Source organism: Moschus berezovskii, chromosome 6 (genome assembly GCF_049115385.1).
Source record: "Moschus berezovskii isolate FMDL1 chromosome 6, NW_MosBer_1.0, whole genome shotgun sequence".
Taxonomy (NCBI): domain Eukaryota; kingdom Metazoa; phylum Chordata; class Mammalia; order Artiodactyla; family Moschidae; genus Moschus; species Moschus berezovskii.
The window spans coordinates 45,156,323-45,173,547 of NC_142465.1; the positions used below are offsets into that span (position 1 = coordinate 45,156,323).

General features: G+C 38.9%; 1 protein-coding gene across 4 annotated transcripts in view; it reads right to left on the reverse strand.

The window, feature by feature from the left end:
- LRRK2 (leucine rich repeat kinase 2) overlaps window positions 1-17,225 on the reverse strand; it is a 210,334-nt gene that overhangs the window by 163,724 nt on the left and 29,385 nt on the right. For all 4 annotated transcript variants that reach the window (XM_088836974.1, XM_055396301.2, XM_055396300.2 and 1 more), the window contains one exon: window positions 15,883-15,989. In XM_088836974.1, the coding sequence (XP_088693100.1) occupies window positions 15,883-15,989 (107 nt within the window). The remainder of the gene's footprint in view (window positions 1-15,882; window positions 15,990-17,225) is intronic.

Consider the following 17,225-nt stretch of genomic DNA (forward strand, 5'->3'; position numbering starts at 1 on the left):
AGGTTGGGTTGCCCTCAGCCTTCTCCACTTACTCCAGTGGACCATGCTGCTGCTGCTGCTGCTGCTGCTGCTGCTAAGTCACTTCAGTCGTGTCCGACTCTGTGTGACCCCATAGACGGAAGCCCACCAGGCTCCCCCGTCCCTGGGATTCTCCAGGCAAGAACACTGAAGTGGGTTGCCATTTCCTTCTCCAATGTGTGAAAGTGAAAAGTGAAAGTGAAGTCGCTCAGTCGTGTCCGACCCTTAGCGACCCCACGGACTGCAGCCTACCAGGCTCCTCCATCCATGGGATTTCCTAGGCAATAGTACTGGAGTGGCTTGCCATTGCCTTCTCCGAGTGGACCATGCAAACATTATCATTTCTATCTGTGCTATGATACACAAAGTTATGAAAAGCACTAATAAAAAACATATAAAACATAACTACATATTTTCACAAAATAATAACAAAGCTTAAGAAACACATAGATTGCTTTACAATTGATTTCACATTATGTGTGGAAAATGATTAGGAAATAATTTTCCTCTTCATAATAAACTTTTTTCAGTAAATGCCAATCCAGTGTCTTAAAAGTTTCCATAAACCTTAAAGTTTCCATATAAATACCACTTATCTTGAAGCCTCTATATAAATATCAATTCCAACATTATAAACTATATTTCAACACTGAAGGTGGCACGAATGAAACTGAAAGAGCTTTAAATACTATTTTTTTTTAAAAATTAGTTATGCATCTGAAATTGAGAATAAAAGAAAAGATCAGACAAAACTCATAATTAGAAGTAATATATGTATTCTAAATTACTGACAAAATCTGAAAACTCATACTTTTTCAAAATCTGAAAAATCATCAAAATATGGTAAGAAGTTGGTTATTCAAGTGTTGTTGAGGATGTGGATAAAAGACAATGAAAAATGGTACAGTGCTATGGAAAACAGTATAGAGATTCCTTCAAATACTATGAACAGAACTACCACATGATCCAGGTATCCCACTTCTGGATATTTATATTTTAAAAAATATGAAAATAACACTAATTTGAAAAGATATATGTACCCCTATGTTCTTCATAGTATTATTTATAATATCCAAGATACAGAAACAACCTAAGTGCCCATTAACCAATGAATGCATAAAGATGGTATGACATACATACCTAGTACAATACTACTCAGTCATGAAAAAAGATGAAACCTTGTCATTTGCACCAACATGGATGGACCCTGAAGGTATTATGCTAAAGGAAATCAGTCAGATGATGAAAGATAAAGACTGTATGATTTCACTCACAGGTAGAATATAAAAAACAGAATAAACGAACAAACCAATCAAAACAGTGTAGCAGTTACCAGAGGGGAAAGGGGTAGGGGAGGGTGAAGTGTGTAAAGGGGATGAACGGTGTGGTGATAAATGGAAACTAAATTTTTGGTAGTGAGCACACTGCAGTGTATACATAAGTAGAAATAAAATGTTGTACACATAAAACTTATTATAAACAAATGCTAGTCCAATAAAAAAAATTTACTGATTTTTAATTACTCAGTTAAAAAAAGAATAATTTTATTATTTTGCTCAGTCAAATCAGAAGCTTTAATAGCTCCTCCTAAAATGGCTAAATTCTAACTAAGGAAATACTTTAAATCATAGAAGTTATTCTAGATCAGCAGTTCCCACACTTCAGAGTACACAAGAATTCTCTCAGTGACCTTTTAAAACAGATTGCTGAGTTTCAACTACACAGTTTATGATTCACTTGGGTCTGTATGGGGCCCTAGAGCTTAAATTTTTAAAAGGTTCCCAAATGATGTTGATGGTCCAGAGACCACACTTTAACAATCACTGTCTTGGACATTAACTCAATTTGAGATTTGAAAATTAAGAACAGAAATTTCATCATACAGTACACCTTGGAGAAAACATTACACCACGGAGTCACTTTAGAGTTTATAGAACACTTTACACATCTCATTTACCAGCTCTCTACACAATATTCATGACCTCTTCTATACCATTTTAGCAATAAATTATCTGCTATAAAAGATCAATAACAAAAAGCAACTTCCTTCAGGCCTTCACTTCAATAGTCACCTTGTTTCCTCAATGCCTAGTCACAGTTTCGTCACCTCTGAACACTAACATATATACTCTTTCTTTGTTTTATTTATTTATTTTTTTTGCTTCACATTCTTTGTGATACAGTCAAGGTTCACATATCATATATATCAATTCGCCTTTTTACTTATCTTTCCCACTAGAGTATAAGCTTCATGAACCTGGGATTTCTATTTATTTGATGTACCTCAGGTGTATAAAGCTCAATAATACTAATTTTATTAACTAATTAATTAAATGAATAAAATGTCACACAAGATGTTTGAACCTTGACCTGGGATCCACCATGACAAAACCCAGTTTTGCTGACCACCAAACCAATAATTTTCCTATAAAACTATACCCACCCCTTCATATGCAATGTTCCCAAGTGTCTTTCAATGGAGACTGGAATGAATTGCTTAAGTTCTTACTATTTTCATAAGGCAGATCTCCAAGGACTATTCAAAGGGATCTGAGGAAAGTTAACATGGCAGAGAACCAAGAACAAAGAAGTATGAAATCAGAAAGACCAGATAATTAAGTTTGAACAAAGAAATCAAAGTTAATTTCAAATGTAACCAATCCTCAGGCACCATAGTAAGAATCAGCCCAGGGAGTGATCAAGATTGCACAGAAGATTCTTCTCAGGAAAGACCATGAACTCACTTCCTCCCATGAGCACACCAAAATTTTAATTACTTACAGTGCAACAATCTATGAAAATGAGATGCAGAAAACTAGCAGAAAAGATATTCCACAAGTAAAGATACAAAGGAACTGCATGAGATGATAGGAAGGATGGGGAATGTGATACAGTGAACACCCACACTACCAGATAAGCAACCAATAAACAAGGGAATAATCACAGAGGTTATTTACAGAAGTTCTCCCTATGAATCAAGGGGTCCAAGCACCTCATTAATCTCACAAACCCGGAGGTAATGGGCTTGAGCCCCTAGAACATCTGGCTTTAAAATCCAGCAGGGCTTGCACAACGAGAGAGCAAGAGGGCTACAGGAATCAGAGACTTTACTCTTAAAGAGCCCATGCAAAGCCTCATACACTTGGAAACCCAGCATACAATAAGTTTAAAAGAGTCTGGATCAGACCCACTTGCTGATCTTGGAGAGTATCTCAGGGAGACAGAAGGCAACTGGGACGCCCTTGGGAAAGCCTCTCTCCAGAAGATGCTGCTGATAGCCATTTCAAATAGCATATTTTACCACGAGGACATTGGTACCGGCAAGTGCCATTTTGGAGTTCTGCATCTATCCAATTAGCACTAGGAATCAGCTGTGCTTACCAGCAGGTCGGCACCAGAACTGAAAATCCCCAGGGTCCACAGTCAGCTGCCCTGGGATTCCCAGGCTCACAGCCAGCCAACCAGGGACATCACACTACCAACCAGCATGTTAACTCCAGCTCCAAAACCCTGTGTCTGTAGTTAGCTGCCCCAAGATCTCCCAGACCTTAAGTCAGCCATGCCAAGACACAGCTCCACTTGCCCATAGGATGGAACCAGTTCTAGAAACCCCTACACTGTGTAGTGAGCCATACTACGACCCAGTCTTGAGCACCAATGACCAGCAGCCTCTACTCAAGGAGGTCTAGGCAGCTAACCCACCAGAAATGGACCCCACCTACATCAGCACCACAACATTCAGTGGCCCACTCAGACCATGCAGAGGGCACCACTAGATCATGCAGCTCTGTTAACCAGAAAGGAGTGTACTTGTACTATAACGACACTTCTCCAAGATTAGGAAACATAATCAATTTGACTAAATATACAAACAAAACAAAGAATTACGCAAAATGAGGTAACACAGGAATATGCTCCAAATGAAGGAAAAAGATAAAATCTCAGAAGAAGAATTAAGCCAAATGGAGATAAGCAATCTATCAGACATAAGCTCAAGGTATGGAGAAAGCAAGAGAGTTCCAGAAAAACATCTATTTCTGCTTCATTGACTATGTCAAAGCCTTTGACTGTGTGGATCACAATAAACTGTGGAACATTCTGAAAGAGATGGGAATACCAGACCACCTGACCTGCCTCTTGAGAAACCTGTATGTAGGTCAGGAAGCAACAGTTAGAACTGGACATGGAACAACAGACTGGTTCCAAATAGGAAAAGGAGTACGTCAAGCCTGTATATTGTCACCTTGCTTATTTTACTTATATGCAGAGTACATCATGAAGAATGCTGGGCTGGAAGAAGCACAAGCTGGAATCAAGATTGCCTGGAGTAATATCAATAACCTCAGATATGCAGATGACACTACCCTTATGGCAGAAAGTGAAGAGGAACTCAAAAGCCTCTTGATGAAAGTGAAAGAGGAGAGTGAAAAGGTTGGCTTAAAGCTCAACATTCAGAAAACAAAGATCATGGCATCTGGTCCCATCACTTCATGGGAAATAGATGGGGAAACAGTGTCAGACTTTATTTTTTGAGGCTCCAGAATCACTGCAGATGCTGACTGCAGCCATGAAATTAAAAGATGCTTACTCCTTGGAAGGAAAGTTATGACCAACCTAGATAGCATATCAAAAAGCAGAGACATTACTTTGCCAACCAAGGTCCGTCTAGTCAAGGCTATGGTTTTTCCCGTGGTCATGTATGGATGTGAGAGTGGGACTGTGAAGAAAGCTGATCGCCGAAGAATGGATGCTTTTGAACTGTGGTATTGGAGAAGACTCTTGAGAGTCCCTTGGACTGCAAGGAGATCCAACCAGTCCATTCTAAAGGAGATCCGTCCTGAGTGTTCATTGGAAGGACTGATGCTAAAGCTGAAACTCCAATACTTTGGCCACCTCATGCGAAGACTTGACTCATTGGAAAAGACCCTGATGCTGGGAGGGATGAGGGGCAGGAGGAGAAGGGGATGACAGAGAATGAGATGGCTGGATGGCATCACCAACTTTATGGACATGAGATTGAGTGAACTCTGGGAGTTGGTGATAGATGCGGAGGCCTGGCATGCTGTGATTCATGGGGTCGCAAAGAGTCTGACACGACTGAGCGACTGAACTGAACTGAACTTAATAATCAAATGCATCCCTATTTTATCAATAAAATGATAAAGTAAATGAGAAATAAAAAGTTAAAAGAAAAAGTTGAGATCATCAACTTAAAATAATTTTATACACACATACACACAACTCACAGTAATCACAAACTAAAAATCAATAATAGACAAATGATGAAAAAAGAAAGTAGTATAAACATAACGCTAAAACAGTCATCAAATCACAAGAGAAGGAAGCAAAAGAAGAAAGGAACAAAAAGAACTACAAAAGAAAAGCATCCAAAACAATGAATAAATAGCAATAAGCACACACTAGACATGGCAAGCCACTCCAGTACTCTTGCCTGGAAAATCCCATGGATGGAGGAGCCTGGTAGGCTGCAGTCTGTGGGGTCGCTAAGGGTTGGACACGACTGAGCGACTTCACTTTCACTTTTCACTTTCACACATTGGAGAAGGAAATGGCAACCCACTCCAGTGTTCTTGCCTGGAGAATCCCAGGGACGGGGGAGCCTGGTGGGCTTCCGTCTATGGGGTCACACAGAGTCGGACACGACTGAAGTGACTTAGCAGCAGCAGCAGCAGCAGACACAGGGTACCCACTCCAGTATTCTTGGGCTTCCCTGGTGGCTTGGATGGTAAAGAATGCACCTGCAGTGCAGGAGACCTGGGTTCGATCCCTAAGTTGGGATGATTCCCTGGAGGAGGGCATACAACCCACCCCAGTATTCTTGCCTGGAGAAGCTCCATGGACAGAAGAGCTTGGTGGGCTACAGTCCATAGGGTTGCAAAGAGTTGGACACAACTGAGCGACTAAGCACACAGCATAAATAATTACTTCAAATATAAAGGGACTAAATGTTTCAATCAAAAGAAAAATAATAGTTGAATGAATAATAAAACAAGATCCATGTATATGCTACCTACAGGAGACTCAAGTCAGATCTAAAGACACAGACAGACTGAAAGTGAGGGGATAAAAACAGGTAATCCATGCAAATAGAAAAGAAAAGAAAGCTAGAGTAGCAATAATCATATCAGACTAAGTAGACTTTAAATAAAGGCTGTAACAAATGACAATGAAGGACATTACACAGTAATTAAGGGATCAATCAACAAGAAATATACAACCCAATTAAAAAATAGGCTGAAGACCTAAACAGATATTTCTTCAAAGAAGACATACAGATAGCCAACAAACACAGGAAATGATGCTCGACATTGCTCATTATTAGAAAAATCAAAACTACAATGAGGTATCACCTCACACCAGGCAGAATGGCTATCATCAAAAAGTCTACAAACAATAAATTCTGGAGAGGATATGGAGAAATGGGAACCCTCTTAACACTGTTGGTGAAAATGTAAATTGATACAGCCACTATGGAAAACAGAATAGAGATTCCTTAAGAAACTAGGACTGAAACTACTATATAATGCAGCAATCCCACTACTGGGCATATACCCTGAGAAAAACCATTAAATTCAAAAAGATACATGTACCCCAAGGTTCACAGCCGCACTACTTATAATAGCCAGGACATGGAAGCAGCCTAGATGAATGGATAAAGAAGATCTGGTACATATACACAATGGAATATTACTCAGCCATAAAAAGGAATGAATTTGACTCAGTTGTATTGAGGTGGATGAACCTAGAGCCTGCTTTACAGAGTGAAGTAAGTCAGAAAGAGTAAAACATATATTATCACATATATATGGAATCTGTAAAAACATGATTGATGAACCTATCTGCAGAGCAGGAATAGAGATGGAGCTGTAGAGAACAAATCTGTGGACATGGAGAAGAAGGTGAGGGAACATTGACATATATACACTACTATGTACAAAACAGATACCTAGGGGAAAACTGCTATAAACACAGGGAGCTCAGCTTGGTGCTCTGTGACAACTTGGGGGGGTGCATGGTGGGGGTGAGAGAGGCTCAGGGAGGGGATATATGTGTACTTAGAGCTGACTCATGCTATGGCACAGCAGAAACCAACACAACACTGTAAAGCAATTACCCACCAATTAAAAATAAGCAATAAGTTACAATCAAAACCACAGAAATATAAAGAATCTTAAGAGATCACTACAATTACATGACTATAAAGTGAACAACCCAGAAGAAAAGGACAAATTCCTAGAAATATACAATCTCCCAAAACTGAAGCAGAAATAAATAGAAAATACAAACAGATTGATTACCAGTAATGAAACTGAATCAGTAAACAAACAAACAAACAAAAAACAAGTAAACAAAAGAGAAAAAAAAAAACCTCTCAACAAACAAAGGTCCAGCACCAGAGAGCTTCACAGATGAATTCTACCAAACACTTAAAGAATAGTAAATGCCCCTACTTCTCAAACTATTCTAAAAACTGAAGGGAAAGGAATGCTTCCAAACCCATTCTACAAGGTCAGCATCACCCTGACACCAAAACCAAAGGTATCACACAGAAAAAAGAAAACTACAAGCCAATATCACTGATGAGCATAGATGCAGTAATCCTCAACAAATATTATTAAACTGAATTCAACAATACATTAAAGGAATCATACAACATGATTCATCCCAGGGATGCAAAGATGGCTCAATATTCACAAATCAGTCAATGTGATACACCACACTAACAAACTGAAGAAGAAAAACAGCATATGATGATACCAAGAGGCAAAAACAAGTTTTGATAAAATTTACTATCAACTTATGATAAAACTCTAAACAAAATGAGTTTAGAGGGAGGATATCTCAACATAATAAAGGCCTTATATGAAAAACCTACAGCCAATATCATACTCAATCAGGAAAGCCGAAAGCATTTCCTCTAAGATCAGGAAAAAGACAAGGATGCTCACTCACTTCATTTCTATTCAACACAATGTTAGCAGTACCAGCCACAAAAGACAGAAATACAGGACATCAAAATGGGAGAGGACAGTCACTGTTTGCAGATGACATGATATATGCAAAGAAATTTCTAAAGATGCCACCAAAAATGCTAGAACTAATAAATGAACTCAGTAAAGTTGCAGATGCAAAATTAATATACATAAATATGCTATGTTTCTGTATAATAAGAATGAACAGTCAGAAAGAGAAATTAAGACAACAATCCCATATACAACTGCAATAGAAAGAACAAATCTAACTAAGGATGTAAAAGACCTATACTCAAAAAACTATAGACACTGGTGAAAGAAAATGAAGATGACACAAACAAATGAAAAGCTATACTGTGTTCAATTGAAAGATTTAATACTGCTAAAACAACCAAATTTTCCCAGGCAATCTACAGATTCAATGCAATTGCTATCAAAACATCAATGGCATTTTTCACAGAACTAGACTAAACCATTCTAAAACTTGTATGAAAACACAAAATACCACAAATTGCCAAAACCTTGAAAAGGAACAAAGTTGAAGGTATCATGCACCCTGATTTCAAACTATACTACAAAGCTATAGGAATCAATATAATACGATGCTGGCCAAAAAAAAAAAAAACAGACACATAAATCAATGGAAGAGTCTAGAGAGCCCAGAAATCAAAACTTAGATGTTCATTTAATCTCCAACAAAGCATGCAAAAATATACAATGGGGAAGACAGCTTATTCCATAAATGGTGTTAGGAAAACTGCACAACTACATACAAAAGAATCAAACGACTTCTTTTCACATGCTATACAAAAATAAACTCAAAACAGATTAAAGGATTAAATGAAAACCTGAAATCATAAAACTCCAAAAAGAAAAAATGCTCTTTGACAATGATCTTAGCAATATTTTTTTTCAGTCTGTCTCCTCAGGCAAGGGAATAAAAAGTAAAAATGAATAAATGGGACTACATCAAACTAAAACCCTTTTTCCCAATAAAGGAAACCATCAACAAAATGAAATGACCACCTACTGAATGGAAGAAGATATGTGCAAATGATATATCTAATAAGGGGTTCATATTCAAAATATACAAGAATTCATAAAATTCAAGATCAGAAAAACAACATTGTTAAATTGTGGGCATCAGTTCAGTCCAGTTCAGTCGCTCAGTCGTGTCCAACTCTTTGCATAGAACACTATAAACATTATTCAAAGACTTGGGGATGGCCAACACACACATGATAGATGTTCAACATTACTAATCATCAAGGAAATACAAATCTAAACCATAAAAATTTATCATGTCACAACAATCAGAATGGCTGTCATCAAAAAAAAAAAAAGCACAAATAACAAATGTTGGCAAGGATGTGCAGAAAAAGGAATCCTCATAAAGAGTTGGTAGAAATCCAAATTGGTGCAAACATTATGAGAAATAGTATGGACACAGTTCAAAAAATTAAAAACAGAACTACTGTATGATCCAACAATTCCACTCCTGGATGTTTACCAAAGAAAACAAAAACACTAATTCAAAAGATATATGGTCATACTAAGTGAAGTAAACCAGACAAAGAAAGACAAACATGAAATTATTTATGTGAGAAATCTAAAAAAGTGATACAAATGAACTTATTTTCAAAACAGAAACAGACTCACAAACATAGAAAACAAACTTACGGTTATTAAAGGGTGGGTAAGGAATAAATTAGGAGTTTCGGTCTAAAATATACATACTGCTGCTGCTGCTGCTGCGTCACTTCAGTCGTGTCCGACTCTGTGTGACCCCATAGACGGAAGCCCACTAGGCTCCCCCATCCCTGGGATTCTCCAGGCAAGAACACTGGAGTGGGTTGCCATTTCTATACTACTATATATAAAATAGATAACCAACAAGGACCTACTATAGAGCACAGGGAACTATACTCAATATTTTATAAACTATAATGGAAGAGACCGGAAAAAGATACCAAGATACCGTAAAAAAGATACCAAGGGAACATTTCATGCAAATGGGCACAATAAATGACAGAAATAGTATGGACCTAACAGAAGCAAAAGAGATTAAGAAGAGGTGGCAAGAATACACAGAAGAACTATAAAAAAAGATCTTCACGACCAAGATAATCATGATGGTGTGATCACTTACTTAGAGCCAGATATCCTGGAATGGGAAGTCAAATGGGCCTTAGGAACTGTCACTAAAAACAAAGCTAGTGGAGGTTATGGAATTCCAGTTGAGCTATTTCAAATCCTAAAAGATGATGCTGTGAAAGTGCTGCACTCAATATGCCAACAAATCTGAAAAACTCAGCAGTAGCCACAGGACTGGAAAAGGTCAGTTTTCATTCCAATCCCTAAGAAAGGCAATGCCAAAGAATGCTCAAACTACCACACAATTTCACTCATCTCACACGCTAGCAAAGTAATGCTCAAAATTCTCCAAGCCAGACTTCAGCTGTATGTGACCCGTGAACTTCCAAACACAAGCTGGCTTTAGAAAAAGCAGAAGAACCAGAGATCAAATGGCCAATATCCGTTTGATCATCGAAAAAGCAAAAGAGTTCCAGAAAAACATCTATTTCTGCTTTATTGACTATGCCAAACCTTTGACTGTGTGGATCACCAAAATCTGTGAAATATTCCTGAAGATCTGGGAATAGCAGACCACCTGACCTGCCTCTTGAAAAATCTGTATTCAGGTCAGGAAGCAACAACTGGAACTGGACATGGAATAACAGACTGGTTCCAAATAGGAAAGGGAATACGTCAAGGCTGTATATTGGCACCCTGCTTAGTTAACTTATATGCAGAAAACATCATGAGAAACATTGGCCTGGATGAAGCACAAGCTGGAATCACGATTGCCAGGAGAAATATCAATAACTTCAGATAGGCAGATGACACCAACCTTATGGCAGCAAGCAAAGAAGAACTAAGCCTCTTGATGAAAGTGAAAGAGGAGAGCAAAAAGTTGGCTTAAAATTCAACATTCAGAAAACTAAGATCATGGCATCTAGTCCCATCATTTTTAATGGCAAATAGATGGGGAAACAGTAGAAACAGTGAGAGAGTTTATTTTTTTGAGCTCCAAACTCACAGAAGATGATGATTGCAGCCATGAAATTAAAAGATGCTTGATGCTTGGAAGAAAAGATATGACCAACCTAGACAGCATACCAAAAAGCAGAGACGAAAGAATTAAACAGACATTTCTCCAAAGAAAACATACAGATGGCTAACAAACACATGAAAAGATGCTCAACATCACTCATAATCAGAGAAATGTAAATCAAAACCACAATGAGGTAACATTTCACGCCAGTCAGAATGGCTGCTATCAAAAAGTCTACAAGCAATAAAAGCTGGAGTAGGTGTGGAGAAAAGGGAACCCTCTTATACTGTTCGTGGGAATGGAAACTAGTACAGCGACTATGGAGAACAGTGTGGAGATTCCTCAAAAAACTGGAAATAGAACTGCCATATGACCCAGCAATCCCACTCCTGGGCATACACACTGAGGAAAGCAGAATTGAAAGAGACACATGTACTCCAATGTTCATCACAGTACTGTTTATAATAGCCAGGACATGGAAGCAACCTAGATATCCATCTGTAGATGAATGGATAAGAAAGTTGTGGTACATATACACAAAGGAGTATTACTCAGCAATGAAAAAGAATACATTTGAATCAGTTCTAATGAAGTGGATGAAACTGGAGCCTATTAGCCTATTATACAGAGTGAAGTAAGCCAGAAAGAAAAACACCAATACAGTGTACTAACGCATATATATGGAATTTAGAAAGATGGTAACAATAATCCTGTATACGAGACAGAAAAAGAGACACAGATGTATAGAACAGTCTTTTGGACTCTGTGGGAGAGGGCAATGGTGGGATGATTTGAGAGAATGGCATTGAAACATGTATATTATCATATGTGAAACGAATTGCCAGTCCAAGTTCGATGCATGATAGAGGATGCTCGGGGTTGGTGCACTGGGATGACCCAGAGGGATGATATGGGTAGGGCAGTGGGAGGGCGGTTCAAGATGGGGAACACGTGTACACCCGAGCCAGATTCATGTCAGTGTATGGCAAAACCAATACAGTATTGTAAAGTAATTAGCCTCCAATTAAAATAAATAAATTCAAAAAAAAAAAAAAGCAGAGACATCACTTGGCCAATAAACATCCATCTAGTCAAGGTTATGGTTTTTCCAGTAGTCATGTAGGGATGTGAGAGTTGAACTATAAAGAAAGCTGAGCACCAAAGAACTGATGCTTTTGAACTATGGTGTTGGAGAAGACTCTTGAGATTCCCCTGGACTGCAAGGAGATCAAACCAGAGCATCATTAAGGAAATCAGTCATGAACATTCATTGGAAGGACTTATGTTGAAGCTGAAACTCCAATATTTTGGCCACCTGACGTGAGAACTGACTCATTTGAAAACACCATGATGCTGGGAAAGACTGAAGGTGGGAAGAGAAGGGGACGACAGAGGATGAGATGGTTGGATGGCATCACTGACTCAATGGACGTGAGTTTGAATAAACTCCGGGAGCTGGTGATGGACAGGGAAGCCTGGCTTACTATATTCCATGGGATCACAAAGAGTCAGACATGACTGAGTGATTGAACTGAACTGAACTGAACTGATGCACGTACGTATGTGTAAAAGGCTTCCCAGGTGTCAGTAGTGGTAAAGAACCTGCCTGCCAACACCAAATTCGTAAGAGACATGGATTCAATCCCCAGGTCAGGAAGATCCCCTGGATGAGGATATGGCAACCCACTCCAGTATTTTTGCCTAGACAATCCCATGGACAGAGGAGTCTGGCCGGCTACAGTCTATAAGGTCACACAGAGTCAGATACCAATGATGCGACTTAGCACACAGCATATATATGCCTGCTGCTGCTGCTGCTAAGTCACTTCAGTCGTGTCCGACTCTGTGTGACCCCATAGACGGAAGCCCACCAGGCTCCCCCGTCCCTGGGATTCTCCAGGCAAGAACACTGGAGTGGGTTGCCATTTCCTTCTCCAATGTGTGAAAGTGAAAAGTGAAAGTGAAGTCGCTCAGTCGTGTCCGACCTTTAGCGACCCCACGGACTGCAGCCTACCAGGCTCCTCCATCCATGGGATTTTCTAGGCAAGAGTACTGTGCTATATACCTGAAACTAACACCACATTGCAAATTAACTATATTTCAATAAAAACAAAAACAAAGAAAAAAAAGTACAGCAACCAGAAAAGGCAGTATGACTGAGGACTTTGTCCTTTCATGGATGAAGGTTTGGGTCACTCCAGAACCAGGAGCCATGGAAGTTCCAGTTGAGGACAAGGGAAATATGGAATGAGGAGATGAAGACGGAAACTATAGATGCTAACTTTATATATATACACACACCAGCTATCACCTGGTGTCAATTACAGAAATGAGTACTGAGTAGCTTTGGCTAGTCTCTCCATGATTGTTACATGCATGTGTCTATTTGTATAAAATACTCCTTCTCTTAAAAAAAAAAAAAAAGCAGAAGTTTAAATCTCACAAAATCATGGTTGTTTTGTTGACATATCAAATATTTCCACGCAGATAAGAACTACAGCACCAGCACAATGTGTTTTGCACATGGTAAAGGTTTGTCTAGGTTAGTCATAACTTTCCTTCCAAGGAGTAAGTGTCTTTTAATTTCCTGGCTGCAATCAGCATCTGCAGTGATTTTGGAGCCCAAAAAAATAAAGTCTGACACTGTTTCCACTGTTTCCCCATCTATTTCCCATGAAGTGATGGGACCAGATGCCATGATCTTTGTTTTCTGAATGTTGAGCTTCAAGCCAAACTTTGCACTCTCCTCTTTCACTTTCATCATATTTAAAAGCAGAGACATTACTTTGCCAACCAAGGTCCATCTAGCCAAGGCTATGGTTTTTCCCGTGGTCATGTATGGATGTGAGAGTTGGACTGTGAAGCAAGCTGATCACCAATGAATTGATGCTTTTGAACTGTGGTGCTGGAGAAGACTCTTGAGAGTCCCTTGGACTGCAAGGAGATCCAACCGGTCCATTCTAAAGGAGATCAATCCTGGGTGTTCATTGGAAGGACTGATGCTAAAGCTGAAACTGCAATACTTTGGCCACCTCATGCGACGAGTTGACTCACTGGAAAAGACTCTGATGCTGGGAGGGATTGGGGGTGGGAGGAGACGGGGATGACAGAGAATGAGATGGCTGGATGGCATCACCGACTCGATGGACATGAGTTTGCGTGAACTCCGGGAGTTGGTGATGGACAGGGAGGCCTGGTGTGCTGTGATTCATGGGGTCTCAAAGAGTCAGACACGACTGAGCGACTGAACTGAACTGAACTGAAAGGTTTGTCTCCTCTCTGCTGCTGCTAAGTCGTTTCAGTCGTATCCAACTCTGTGCGACCCCACAGACATCAGTCCACCAGGCTCCGCCATCCCTGGGATTCTCCAGGCAAGAACACTGGAGTGGGTTGCCATTGCCTTCTCCAATGTGTGAAAGTGAAAAGTGAAAGTGAGGTCGCTCAGTCATGTCCTACTCTTCACAACCCCATGGACTGCAGCCTACCAGGCTCCTCTGTCCATGGGATTTTCTATGCAAGAGTACTAGAGTGGGGTGCCATTGCCTTCTCCGGCTGTCTCCTCTCTAACGTGCCTCAACAAAAGCAGCAAAGTCCAGTGTTCATTTTCAAGAGTGAGGACCCACACCCCTGCAACTCAGGCCTCTGCACAGCAAAGGAAGGGAGACTCAAGAAGAGCAGCTCCCCTTTCTGTCACTTCCACTGACTCATTATCCTTTGAGAGCAACCCCGATCAATCTCTCAGGGCTTGCCCAGCCAAAGCCTTTTATGATGGTCTTTTCAGTGCCATCAGAGGTGAAGTAAGAAAGAATGAAAACAAAGAAGTGATTTTCCTCTTGATCTGACTTAAATAACCATGTACGGAAACATGCATGAGGAGGCTTTTTTCACTTTACTTGGGTTTTCTACTAAAAGCTGATGCTAACACTGGTCTTTTTTTTTTCAAGCTTTCAGTGTTCTGTATTTTTCTCCCTTCAAAAATATCCTTCAAGAGCTGCCAAGTCCTAATGCTTTTATGATTAGTTTTCTCCCAAGATTTTCTGGCCGTATTTCCTATTTATTAGGGCTGAGCCCTAATAAGAGCAGCCTGAGCCTCAATTCTAAACCTCAAGAGTTCTTCCGAAGGTATAACAGCTATTTTTCTTTCCTAAATAATGGAAAGCTGTAAGATTTACATGTAAAAGACTATTTTTTAAAATTTTTATAATGGACAATTTTAGAATATTTTATAATGGTGAATCTCTTTCCATCTACTGCATTCCTAAGAAAAAAACACAGGAACAGTGTATAAAGGAAACTGGGGCAGAAAAGTGACCATTGGCCACTGTTACAAATATTCAAAACAATACCACTGGACACAAGCTAAAAGTCCATCCATAAGAAACTGGAACATAAATGAGGACATAGGTATACTTTGGGAAAATACACAACCACCAAAAATGTTAATGTGGGAATTTATATTTAGCAACATAAAAAAAGAAATACAAAATTTGGTTATAAAAGATTATAATAGGATACCATTTCTCCAAAAAACATAAAATGTATTGCATATGTCATGTGTAAGTACATACACAGAAATCCAGAAGAAAAACATCAAAATGTTATTTTCTTCTTTATCTTTTTACCTATTTGTCAATATATCTATACATCAGATATATGTATTTACATATTTGAAGTTTTTACAATTATCACTTTTATAATTTTAAAAATACCACAAAACGTGTTTCATTATACTAAAAAATATGGTGTACCTCTTACCATTTTGTTCTAACAGAGTTGACAAAGCATTTGCAGATGCCTGGAAGACTTCTTTTGATGAAGAATGCATCAGCATGGACAGCATCACTTCCCTATGAGCTGGGAACCTTTCACAAATTCAACCACAACATTAATAGTAATCTCTTTAATAATTAACTCAAATATTTATTTACTGTTATCTAATCTAACAACCAATAAGGGCAGATAAACAGTGTTTTATGCCACCTCTACTCACAGGAGAGAATTATAGTTAAGCAGTGTTCTATTTACATTATATTTAAACACAGTAACTACTAATAACGTAGTATTTCTGTTTCTTCAAAGCAGATAAGCGGTAGAAGGAGAAAACAGAAGACTCAGTAGATATATAAATAGGTGCTAAGAGTAAAAAGATTAATCGAGAAAAAGGAGATGATGTAAGTAAGAAAGCAAAAATTAAGAATCATAAAGAAATAGAGTGAAATTTTTTAATTTAGAGCATAAATATGTTTTAATGATCTATTTATTTTAACAATATCCTGTGAATTTTAAGGGATTAGTATCTATGAATTGAAATTTTTATAAATTGCAGCATGAACTAACCTTATCCTAACTTCTTTAAAAGATTGCTCAAACCAGATTAGAAGAGTGGTTTAACACATATTTTTCAAAATTTACAGTTTCCATTCAAACTAGAGACATTTAAATAAATAGAATCTGTCATTAACTGCCTTCTAATTGGCAGTAGATCACTATGGAAATGAGGGCTTCCCTGATAGCTCAGTTGGTAAAGAATCTGCCTGCAATGCAGGAGACCCTGGTTCGATTCCTGGGTCAGGAAGACCCCTGGAGAAAGGATAGGCTACCCACTCCAGTATTCTTGGGCTTCCCTTGTGGATCAGCTGGTAAAGAATCCGCCTGCAATGCAGGAGACCTGGGTTCGATCCCTGGGTTGGGAAGACTCCCTGGAGAAGGGAAAGGCTACCCACTCCAGTATTCTGGCCTTGAGAATTCCATGGACTGTATAGTCCATGGGGTCACAAAGAGTCGAATACGAATGAGAGACTTTCACTTCACTTCACTATGGAAACAGACTGTCAGAATTTAAGGTGCAGAATATTACTATTCAAATTTCCAAGGTAAGTCATTCAAAATTTAAAATTGAGAGTCTATGCAGAGCCAACAGTACAAACATAAGCAGTTGCTCATGGACATGAAACAAATCAGACATACAGAACTCCTGGTTACAATGTACATCTTTGTCTGGTCTTATGATGTTTAAATGGAGCTCCCATAGAAAGCATCCTCAAGAGCTGACAGTTGTACAAATAACCCTCTCAAGAGAAGACAGGTTAACACTACCA